Source organism: Nesoenas mayeri (genome assembly GCF_963082525.1).
Source record: "Nesoenas mayeri genome assembly, chromosome: 7".
NCBI lineage: Eukaryota > Metazoa > Chordata > Aves > Columbiformes > Columbidae > Nesoenas > Nesoenas mayeri.
In genome coordinates this window covers 23260811-23273190 of record NC_137551.1, presented here as the reverse complement: position 1 = coordinate 23273190, position 12380 = coordinate 23260811, and the positions used below count along the sequence as shown (strand labels likewise).

At 41.7% G+C, this 12380-nt stretch overlaps 1 protein-coding gene across 12 annotated transcripts in view; it reads right to left on the bottom strand.

Annotated features, from left to right (window-relative positions):
* IDE (insulin degrading enzyme) overlaps positions 1-7003 on the bottom strand; it is a 99717-nt gene extending 92714 nt beyond the window's left edge. For 7 of the 12 annotated variants that reach the window (XM_080347576.1, XM_080347573.1, XM_080347577.1 and 4 more), the window contains exons 1-2: positions 5976-6093; positions 4189-4378 (exon numbers count right to left, since the gene is read on the bottom strand). In XM_080347576.1, coding sequence (XP_080203702.1) covers positions 4189-4340 — 152 coding nt within the window. In that variant the 5' untranslated portion in view covers positions 4341-4378; positions 5976-6093. Of the gene's footprint in view, positions 1-1136; positions 1357-4188; positions 4379-5017; positions 5260-5975; positions 6289-6324 lie in introns of those variants that run through there. The other 5 variants (XM_080347579.1, XM_080347580.1, XM_080347570.1 and 2 more) reach the window with 4 other exon arrangements.
* Between the last annotated feature and the right edge of the window lie 5377 nt (positions 7004-12380).

Here is a 12380-nt window from a genome sequence, read left to right as displayed (position 1 = left end):
AAAAAAGATGCTGAATTTTACACTACAACACTTTGAAGTAAAATTATATTATATTCTTTGAGACCCTGGTTTTGTAATGATTTCTGGGCAGTCAGTCCCTCAGAACCAGGGAGGCTCTCTGGGGATGCCAAGTTCCACCTGCAAATAGAGTATTACATAGTGGGATTAAGTGATACATGATTCTGCCTAACTATTCTAGTTTTAAAATTTATTTTAGTAAACTTACTTTAATTAAAGATTAACTATAGTGTAGTCAAATCTAAGTTCAGTGTTTGAACAATTAAAGAACCACATTTGAAAACCAATTAACAGAAACTCCTGAGGGTTGCTTCAACGCAAGACTGTAACTAGCTAATAAAAATATGACCCCAAAGCAGAAACTCCAAAGCTCTTTTCAAGATCTTTTTTGGCATGACACACTGCACATATTTAAGTCAAATGCTCACGCACAGGTCTGAGCCAGAGGAATGACCACAAACACTAATCGGCTTGAAGTAACCAGATGAAAGTCAACAGTTATCAGATCAGCAGATTAAGATGCTTCCTTTCAATTTATATCAGTTGCCTTAAAATCTGGGGTTTGCTTGAAGTTTTTATGCAACTGAACCTAAGTGACTTCTTTGGACACACCTGTGGGTGTTGTGACATACTCACTTTTAAGTTTAGACTTGTATATATCAGGATCTGAATTGCTCCTCATTTTCACCTCATTTCATCTGTCCTTTGAATACACTTGGTATGTTATGCAGACTGCAATTCAGTTGTTATTCAAGTTCTGTGTGTTTGAAACTATACAAAAAACACAGTAATGTTCAAACTCACTTGTTCCAAGTTCTGTATTTTATTTATATCCACTTCTCTTCAGCTTTTATTTTTTAAATTCTAAACTTAATTGCCTACCACTTACCAGGGTGAGGTGAAACCTTTGTTCAGCCAAAACATGTCTCTGCTCTGTCTTGCAAGGGAACTACCACTGATAACTTGCCCTCTGTACTATTTGCTAATCTATCTTGGTTTACAGTTCTTAGTAACGTACATGAAGATTTCTTTAGCTACCAGGCTCTAGAGTGAAAGAAGTGCTGCGTGCTTCGGCAGGAGGCCCAGTGCTGCAGAACTACCAGCCAGAGTTTCCTCACCTCTCTTACAGCGATGACAGCACTGAATTGAGCACTCTGGAGGAGTCCATCAACATCTTCAGCTGTAAGCTCTTGGCTTCACAACAGTAAAATAAATCTCCATTCTTCCACAGATCTCCACTCCTCCTTTTCGTCTCTTGCATCCACCTCTCCTCACAACAGCAGTAGAATTCAATGGCATTGTGACATTGTAACAGGGACATTACCGGTAAGTCAACTAACAATCTACCTCCTCTCTTCTTGATTCACCTGTATGCTATAATTATTGGCTTTTTAATCTAAACTGTAGGCAGTACAAGTTTGCTCCTAAAAATCAGACAAATGTTTTTACTAAGTTCTGTTACCAAGAGTGTAGTTGAGGAAAAAAAAGGAGCAGAGAAAGAGCAACCTAAAAAACAAACAAACAAACCCACAACTCAGGTGGTGATTCCCATAAAGGATACTTCAAGAGACTACCCATAACTGTTTCAGGTTACAGGTTCATCAGCAGACAAACCTAGTAATCCCTCTTTTACATATTCAGAGATTAAAACAGTTCACATTATTCAGCATCCATAAAGCATCAGTCCTCTGTGAATTTACTTGCCATGAAGCTTGAGAACGTACAAGATCCCAACACATTCCCAATGCTGATCTAAATAAACCAGATTGCATACACGGGCAGACAGACTGCATAAGTAGATAAACTACTCAAAATGTTAACATGTTTTATCACTTTTAAACTCATCAGGAATTCAACATACTACTTCATACACAAAAGCCCCAAATAACAGAGACTTAAAATTATTTAATCAGTGCTCCCAAGTTATTAAGAACAACTGATCATGCCAAATTAGGAAAGTTTGAAGATGACGAATATTTGTAATGTTTTGTTATGTAGTTAATTTTGAAGAAATTCTGAAGTCTTGTGCATTTTCAGAACCTCTGTCTGCAGCTTTTTGCCCAATATGTAACTGACTCACAGAATTCCCTCCTAACAATGGTTCCCAGGGCGGTCGCCTACCTTGCTCTCATTCCCAGAAGGGTCCGGCTTCTGCAGCTTCTAGATCAAAGCAGTAAAACTTGGTCTACCACAGGTTTCACTGCTACCTCGACAGCGTACAGGAATTATAAGTAGCATTAATGAGACAGTAACAGGTGGGAACTTGGCAAAAAGACGGGCCCTGGTAGTTTCACATGCAAGATCAGGCCCCAACTGAGTAACTGGCCCAAGCAGTAAAATGATGTGTGTTTTCAACAGCCTTGTGGGGGTCAAACAGGATGGGCTACACAATTAAGACACCATAAAGCTAATTTACTGCCTTAAAACCACATTCTCTAACTTGAGCGTTCCAGAGTTTCCAAAGCACTGGGTAAAAAAAGTCAAACAAAAAGGAAGGATTTTATACAATCTGATTTCAGACACAGTAATAAAGAATAACAAGGTTTTTAAAATTTCTAAATCACTTCAGCGTACTTTTTCTATCTCTTCAAAAATTGCCCCAAACAATTCAGCAAAACAGACCCTCTAGGATAAACAAGTTTTTTCCAGATTTACCAGAAAGAGAAAATAATTTCAGTCTTTCCTTAGAACATCTTTCCTTCAATTTTTTACAAGATTGCTGAAAATTAAGCAAATTCCAAAAGGGTTTTGAAGACCTTCATTATTTGAAAGATTGGTTCTTTTTAAAATTTAATTAAAATTATCTGTTTTAGTCTTTACACAATATGATGATAGAGGATTTTCAGAATGATTTCACAAACCTGGCATAGTATTTTGGCTTGCATCACTGTTTTTGTCAGTGTCAAATTGCATGCTAAGAACAAAACTGATGAGACTAGTTTCTGTGTTACATGACCAGCTGCTTGAAAGTGTACTTTACTAATTTTCTTCAAAAATGTACTCATTAATTCAATTAATTGCTTTATGCATTGAATACTTGCAAGCCAGTGGTTCTCATTCCCTCTTCCTCAACATTCTTCCACCACCACCCTCAGGCTGCAGGGCTTGGTCCACAACCCAGCGCAGCAGTGATGTCTGTAGCGCATGGCCCCGCACAGGCTGGGAAACAGAAAGCTGGACGCTACAGGAGAGATCTCTGTGTTTTATTCTAACTGTATTTTGATGTGTATTTCATACATTTTATCCGCAAGTAGCACATCAGATTGCCCAAGACTCTTTGTAAAGCCAACTCACTTAACACTTTATGCTACCATCTGTCTCATACCCTCAAAAACTTGTGAGATCTGAATTAAAAAAACAAGATGAGATTAAAACTTCAGTTATACTGCATAACAACAAGAAATACACAGAAAGATGAGAGAATTGGCAAGACAACCTGATTTAGCAACAAAAACAAAAAGAACTTTGGGATTCTGAATCATGAAAAGTACTGTAATCACACATTAAAAACAACTGCTTATCTAACACTAGAGCTTTGACATAACCAACAGACCTGTAAAAACGAGCAGTTTACAAGAGTCAGCGGTGTGTTTCAACAAAGGAGTCCTGGCTGTTTACCTATTTATTGCTTTAGTTTTTACGAATTTGTACAATTCAATTCTAGTTCTACTGTTAGTGCTGTAAGTAAACTCTCAACTCTACAGGTTTTTTTTTTTATTTAAATTGCTCGGGCAAGCTACAGTTCTGACTCATTCTAAAAACAAGTCGCAGAAGGTCAGATTGAAATAGAAAGCTACAGTGAAGCACCTTTCAAACAAGCTACATCAAAAATCACCTTATTATATATACGGTCCTCTCTCATAAGTGTGTTTTAGCAACTTATAAACATCGTAAAGATGCTCATTGACAGACCACGCATATACAAATACGAACTGCTGGCACAAAAATAATTAAATCAATTCCTCTACAGGCATCTTTATTACAAATTTTTTGATTCCCATCTTATTAAAACATTGATATGTCAAAATTATGAAAGCCTCTAATACAATAAAATTAATGTATCAAAAATATCAACCCAACAAGAAATTTCTCAAACGGTCTGACTGTATTTTTAGTAAATGACTTCCACAACAGCCTGCAATGACCCCTAGCTTTGAGCCTAACACCTACCAGTTCAGTGAAACACTGGAGGTAGTAAACTGTTTGTCTCTTCCCTCTTCTTTCTTCTGGACCAAACAGGGTAGGGAACTACTTCTGTGTTCATGTGCAAAATAAGTTATGTCCTTGACACTCTGATCAAATTTCCAAAGGTACCATTTCATCTAAGGGATTAAGCCACAGCCTTACAAGGGACTGAAGACTGAAAGGAGAAAGGGAGAAAAAAGAACATGGAAACACGCAAATATGAACTCTTCTAGGGACTCCCCAACTAGAATAGAACACCTCAATGCTGTACATGAGATGAGAAGGAGGAGGTAAGAAGTTCTAAGTGAGAAATGAACTTGCCATTTGAGGTACAGACTAAGGTTAAAATTATGAGACAAAAAGTTAAAGCTGAAAAAAAAAAGGGTGAAAGTATGAACAAAATTCAGAAACAGAAACAAGGAACGTGTAATTGAAAAAAATATTCTTAATTTTCACGTTTGCCATCTTAAAAGAATCATTATGTGAAAGCACTATCCCTGCTCTGCTCTCATTTCATTATTATTTATGCAAATGTTAATTCATAATTAAAATTAAACAGATCATTAAATCACAGTTGTAGGCAGTATGAAAACACAACAGGCCTACTCACGTATATAAAGTTAAGCCCAAATACTGCACATACTCACATGCTCAAAGAGGAGTAATCCAGCAGGGGAAACTACAGCCTGAGAAAAGCACTGGCTTTTATTTTATTACTTTTCCAATAATGAAGCATACATAGCAATTATGAACAATAACGGTGCATCTGAATTTTGACACACGAGCATTGACGGCATGAGTCATCATAACTCACCGTTTTTTTCCTGAAAGAAGCTACATTTGACGTCTCCTACTTTTGCAGCGTTAAATACAGGGTTTGCTCAAAAGAGAAAAAGAGAGAGAATAACTTTCCCTCACGCAGCTCCCTTCCTGGAACAACTTTGCCGAGTTCTTCAGCAGTTCTGAAGTGCCCCTCAGGCCAACCCTGCCAAGCCTGTCGCCTGCTCCTCCCTCGACTGAGGCACTTACTGTCCCCCCTGGAGCTGGTAACACACACACAAACAAGGCCCACAAACGCCAGCACTAAACAGCTCGTCAAAAACTGAAGAGGCCGCTCCCATCAACTTCGGGTAACTCTGACAGCAGCTTCTTTTCAAACAATTTAAACTTTGGGTTTGTATATTTAAGGCCTAGGAAGACATGGCAAGTTAAGCAACATGAAAACTCCATGGGTTTGGTTGTTTTGTGGGTTGGGTTTTTTTTTGTTTTTTTTTTTTTTAACGGGACGGGGGGAAAGCAGCAACAAAGCAAGACCACGGGGCAACCAAATCCGCGCCACAGCCGCACGGCTGATGGCCGAACCTGCTTTGTCAAGGGAGGCGCAGGGGAGACATTGGAGCCGGGCAGCCCCTGCACACCGGGCTCCCCGGGCGGGCCCTGCCAGGGGCGGGCAGGGCACAGGCCTTCCCGGCACACGCGGGCCCGCCGCCGCCCCCAGCTCCCCCAGCACTTCCCACCGAGGACTTCGTTGCCGGCCCCGCATTTCCGCGGCTGGGGCTCCCCTGGTTCCCCGCAAACCGGGGCTGAAGCCGCACTCGGGGCAGGGCGGGCATTCCCCCGGCCACACAAGGTGCCCCCGCGCCGGCACCTCTTAAACAACACCACCGGGGACAGGAGCGGATCTCTGACCTCACGGCCCATCGCGCAGCGCCAGGACCCGGGAGCCCGCCCAAGACCACCCGCTCCGGCTCCCACCGCCCCAGACACCGTACCCGAGAACGCTGCGCCGCCGGCACTGAAGGAAAAAGCGGGAGGCCGGGGCGGCCCAGGGGCGCGCTAAGCCCAGCACGGCCCGCCTCAGCACAGGAAGCAGCCACTGCCGCATATCCCGGCCCCGCCGCCAGCGCCCGGCCTCTCCCCGCCGCTGCCGCCCGCCCCGGCCCGGCTGCGCTCGCCTCAGCACACGCCGCTCTTCGGCGCCGCGGCCGGCGGCGGCGCCATCTTCTCCGCCCGCCTCCCCTCGCCGCTTGGCCAATCCCTCCCCGGCGCCCTCGGGGTCCCGTCCGCCCTCCTCGCCCGGCGGGGCCGCCGCCACCGCGCTGGGCCTAGCGGGGCCCGTACCTGAGGGTGCGGGAGACTGCCTGGGCTGCCGGGAGGGCCGGCGCTGCGGCTGGGGAGGGGGCAGGGGGCCTCTGGGAGGAGGCGGAGGCGGTGGAGGGGGTGGGTGGCTGGGCGGGGAGCCGGGGCGACACTCGTCGCGGCGGCGGGGCCGGGGAACCGCGCCCGGCGGAGGCGGACGGGACTGCGACGGCAAGGGCAGCGAGGCGGCCCCGCCGGTGTCCCGGCCGCGGGGCTCGGTTGCGCCAGCGGAGGGACCGCGGTGCGGTCGGGCGCGGAGGGAGCGCCCCGCCCGCCCGCTTCCTGGTCGCCGGGCTCCGCGTCCCTGCCGGCGAAAGCCAAGACAAAAGGTAATTAGACGCCTCGTAATTTGAGTAATGCGGGTGCGGTGCGTACCCGAGTGGCAGAGATTTCAGATTTCCCAGTGCAGCGGGTGTCAAAATCTCCTTCCCCCCGGGGCGAGAATTCCCCCTGCGGGCGCCTCGCTCACCCGCCTGCCGCAGGGGGGCTGCGGCACCGCAGCCGCGCTGCCTCGGGCACAGGACTCTCCTCGCAGGATGGGTTGACGAGGTGCCAATGCTGCGTAAGGTTGAACTTCTGTCAAAACTCCATGTATTTGGTTCTCTGGGGAGATTTCCCTGTGAGAGAGTTGTGCTTGTGACTGGCTGCTTTAATTCTTTACCAGGAAACAAACAAACAAAGCACTGTTTGCAGTCCTAGTAATGTGGTTTCTTCAGATGTAGCTATTTTTCTTTGCCTTATTTCTCAAACCTTAAGCAGAAAAAAAAGAAATACTACATTTAATGCCTGATTCTAGTCCAAGGACATATCATCTCATGCTTCCCCACTGCTTGCCTTTTATTATAGGGGAGGGAAGCTGGAAGTTCACAGAACCCTCCTCCTGTCATAAAAAGGTAGAAAGATGCAACCTGACATGTCAGCTAAGGTTATCTCTTCACCCAAAAATGAGACTGAAGATGTATCAGAAGAAGCTTTAAACTAGTCAGCTTTGGTCAAATGAGCTTTTAGAAGTGGCAGTTCGCTAGTCCATATGGTCAACAAAATCTGTCAGGGAATTGGGGTAGACATTCAGCTGTTGCTTTCCACTGAGGTCTGTGCTGCTATAGAGATGCTCTTAGCAGTACCTGAGCTACCCAGTTTAGAGCATTCGTGTCTACATCAAGTGCACCCACGCTTCTGGCCTCAGTTTAGACACAGACCTGTCTCTCAAGTTAACTAATCCTGGTTGGAGCAAGGCAGTTGGTAGTTTTCACCTAAATTAACTGGCTGGATTTAGAACTATGTGGGAGCCTAATTTTAACACAGTATGTTAATGCCTGTGAAAATGGATATCTTTGTCCTGATAAGATTCTAGTTCGAGGCAGTCTGTTGTGTTTTGTTTAGTTTTCCATTTCCTAGTGTTTGTATAAGTCAAGACCGGGCCAGAGGGAAGGAGAACAGGATAAATGGTGAGATCTTAAATCTTACTTCTGCCCTATTGCCAGTGCATCAGAGAAGGTAATACTGCTGTGTCTGGCAGAGAGCTCACTGCCAGATGGGTGCCTCTTAGTGATCTGTCTCCTTGCTCTCTAAAGCAACTGGAGGATTAAGAGGTGGTGAAGTTGCTCACTTAAATTAGTAGAAATGCTTCTGCCTTTATTGTTAACACAAGTTGTAGGTATGTTATATCAGTTATGTGGGGGTGAAAGCTACAGAAGTATGCAGAGTTTCAGGCAGTTTATTCCTTTATCAGGTCCTGACAGAGTTTGCTAGCCTAATGTAGTGGAATGTATATATTTAGCTAATGCTGACCTGATGTATATTTAGCTACTCTGATAAATCCTCCCTTTCCCTATAGATCTTGCCTAGGACATACATGGGGCAATCCTGGGAAAGCAAAGTAGACTGTAGCAGGAAAACTTGAGTTTGCTAATAGTCTGCTAATAGTTGCATCTAAAGCAAGTGCTTCTGCTTCTGTAGTTGTGATGAAAGATCGCGTGTCCTCATGCATCTAATATAGCTATTGCAGCAGAGATGTGCAATAGAGGTCACACCTACTGTACTTTACACCCATTTTATCCACAGTAAGCTTATTTAGCACCTGTTCAATGGCACTGATGTTTATTCAGAGCAGATTGTGTTCTTATAATCTAAACCCTCTGTGTTTCAGTTTATACTAGCCAAAATTACACTCATCCAGTATTTTTGATATCTTTTCCATGTTTTAAAGACATTTTTATTTTGATACCATCAGCAAAAGTAGAGAGGACCTTCAGTAAATTTGTTTCTCAGTGTAGTCCAGCAACTAAGATTTCCCCATGAAACTTTAATTGCTCATAGACAATTGGTGCTTTTAGTCCTGTTTTCTTCATCTGCCCTAGTGTAAAAACAGGTGTGGTCCAAAAGATCAAATGCATTTAAGTGTGATTTATAATAAGGGTGGAAATTATTCCAAACTTCCCATGAGGAAGCTTTACAGAGTAGCAGTATGGAGATTCTTGTTCAGGATATGTGATGTAACTGTACAGTGCAAGGAAAGTGATCCTCAAAGTAGGCAAGTTACAAGTAATTTAGAATAAAACCAGTATTTTATATTCTTCTTGAAAGGCAAGCAGCAGCAAATGTAAAACTCTAAGTACAGTCTTGATATGCTTTTAATGGAAGCATATTTTTGCACCTAGCTAAAATTCTGGATTAAATTCAAACTGTAATTGTATATAAAATGGCTTTGTAGCAAACTGGCCTCAGGCTGAAAAAAGCATAGCTTATGATTGTTATTTCCACTCCAAAATAAATCGTGGCCATTTCATAACAAGGCATATATAAAAAAAAAAAGATAACCTGTTGACTGCTCTCAGTATGAAAACACTGACTTAATTACATTTTAAAACATTCAAGTCAAAAGATAATGAGAAACCAAGGAGACATTTCCTGTTGACTTCAATGGGTCCTGTGAAGTCTAGATGTTTCCAGTTTTCCTATTTATTGTTCCATTTCTTTTTATGTAAAGGATGTCATCCAGCTGCATGCCTTAACTGAAAATAGGTACGTGTATGGAAAATTATTAGCTTTACTCTGAGCTGATTACACGAATGCATACACCCCTGCTATTATTATGGTGACCATAACTATAAAAAGATGTAAAAGTGCTAACATCTGTGTCTGTGTTGGACAGTGATCTGGCACATGGGCAGAAAAAAGACATCCTTTATTCTGTCTGTTTTCCTTAATTAGTTGAAACCAATTCGGTTTTTCATTATCATCATGATAGAATACCAGATTGGAAGGCACCACAAGGATCATCTGGTCCAACCTTCCCAGGCAGAAGCACAGTCTAGATGAGATGGCCCACCACCCTGTCCAGCTGAATCTTAAAAAAGTGTCCAATGCTGGGGAATCCACCACTTCCCTGGGAAGATTATTCTAATGGCAAATTTTTCTCATTGTGAAAAATTTCCTTCTTGTGTCCAATCAGAATCTCCCCAGGAGTAACTTGTACCCATTGGCCCCTGTCTTTTCCATGTGATGCCTTGTAAAAGGGGGGTCTCCATCTTCTTTGTAGCCACCCTTTAAATACTGGGACATGGTGATAAGGTCTCCTCTCACCTGCTTTTCTCAAGGCTGAACAAAACCATTTCTCCCAACCTTTCCTCATATGGCAGCTTCCCAGTCCTTTGATCATCTTTGTGGCCCTTCTCTGTACTCTCTCCAGCCTGTCTGCATCTTTTTTTTATAGCAGAGACCAAAACTGAACACAGTATTCAAGGTGCGGCCTGACAAGCATTGAGTCCTTAATTTTTAACAAAAAGGTAGTTATTGTATCTTTCATTTTTAACAGTGAAATAATTATCCTGTTACTCTGACTGAAGGAGAACCCTGTCCTCAGCTGAGAATAGACCAGTACAGTGTTTGTGCAAGTCCTTGTTGTTTAATTTTCTGTATGTGGACAACACATTAGAATATTACTGGTCAACTGAACAGGCTGTTCAAAGGCTAGAAATTGCTCTATGTGTATCTGAGGTGCAGGTTATCTCCCCTTTAATGTGAATATGCAATTAATCAATAACTTTTTCCTATGGCACTGGTAATATTGAACATTATTAAACTCTCCACGTATTCAATACACCTCATACCCTGTGTAGCATCTTGGTAATCAAAACAAGTGTTACTAAGCCTTGAAGAAGTCTCACTCAAACTTGTAATTTGTATTAATTATATCTCTCCATTATTATAACCTTCCTTAATTCTTATCTAATCATGCTTAGTGTCAACAATTTTTACTATTTGTCAGGACTTCATACCTATAATTATCCAGGTCATCTGATAGAAACCCTAGGAAAACACTGGATTTTTTTTGAAACATGTATAGTCTCTGAATATCCCTATGATAGAACGACTTCTTGTTGGCAAGCTTTAGTGAAAGATTATCCTTTTTGATCGATAAGTGGGGATTAGTAATATCTACTGAAGCCGTTACACTGGCAGTTGTGGGTATTGCATAATCTATTTTCCTGTAATGTTTTTGTCTCCCTTAAATAAAAATAAAATCTATTTGTCACAGATGATGTACGTGCCTTCTTAAAGGTCATTCTCCCAATCACTGTTAAGACTATCCTAAGTATTCTTGTTTCTTTTTGATTGTATTTATTTTTATTGCTTGCAAAATGCTAGTTCCCTGTTACTCAGTTTGTGTTTATACTATATTAGTATCTTTAGGCTTTACCTAATCTAAGAAAATGTATGACCTATGCTATAAATTGACCTTGTAAAACAGAGCTGCAGCTACTAAACTGCATGCATCTATGGAGAAGGTTGCTATCAGCCAGATTCAACTCCCCTTGCTTAAATACAGGTTTGAATGAGCTCTTATTTTCTTCTGTGTTTGTGAGATATATGTTTATATTGTGAGCAAAATTCTGACTAATGCAAATTAAGCTTTCATACTAGAAAATAATAAACAGGCAGAAATGGGAAGAAAAGACTTCTTGTGTTCCAATGCTGCGTTCTTTTTTATGATCCCTATGAAGGCATATAGAGCAAAAGGTAAAGATTCATTATATTCACATACCCACATCTGACTTTTCAGTCTATCAGTCGCTCCTACACAATTGTTTATACGAATTATTTTTGTTCTTAACATGTATGGAATACAGAAAGCAAATAAGAATAAGGGTGGTCTCAGTATGTTTGCAATAGGTATCACTTTTATCTTAAATTAGTTTTCTCACTTGGTTAAATTTTCACTTAACTGAAACAAAACGCATTATTGTAATTTTTTTAGTGTTTTATTATAGGAAAAAAAAATAGCACGTCTAAATAGTACCAACCCACCAAACTCATTTTAGTTGGAAAGTTAAGCTCTAGGACTGGTAGAAAATACAGATTCCTTACGCATCTGTGTGTATAAATATTAAGTGTTTTGTTACAAGCTTTTTCTACAGAATCATCGCCTGATTTCTAGGTTTGAGGCCAAAAGGTTAAGAATTGATGAAGGGCAGTAATTCTTCTGGCAGTTACTAACTTCCAAATGTCTGTCCTTGCAAAGCAGTTTTATTTTCATTGTAGTATATTTATATGCTGTATATACTTTAAGATTGTATTGTTTTCAGTGGCAAGCAAGCAGTAAAGTCTTACAAGGAGCAAAGAGAAAACACTCACTCAGAAAGACTGGAAATAAAAATTGTTATTAATCACTATAAAGATTTCACAGTTCTTATCCTGTCTCATCATCAGTCTATATTTAGAAAGGCAGACAAATGTGTTGAATGTTGATGTTTTCTGAACCCATTTCTGCTCATAGCAGCCTAGGAACCCAACACTTCATGTCCTTCTCTATAAATTAATGTGTGTATTTCTCAGGTCCTGTTCTTTATGCCTAGTATAAGATTGATAGGCTCTGACATGGTTTTAACTTTTGAGATAAATGGTAGAGGAGCATAATGTGATGCTGCTTCATGTCACTGTCAGAAAAATTACCGCAAGCCTTATGGCTTAGGATTCATCTGTTATTACCTTTAAGAACTCATGGAGGAGGTGTAAGTTTCAAAGCAGCCAATTTT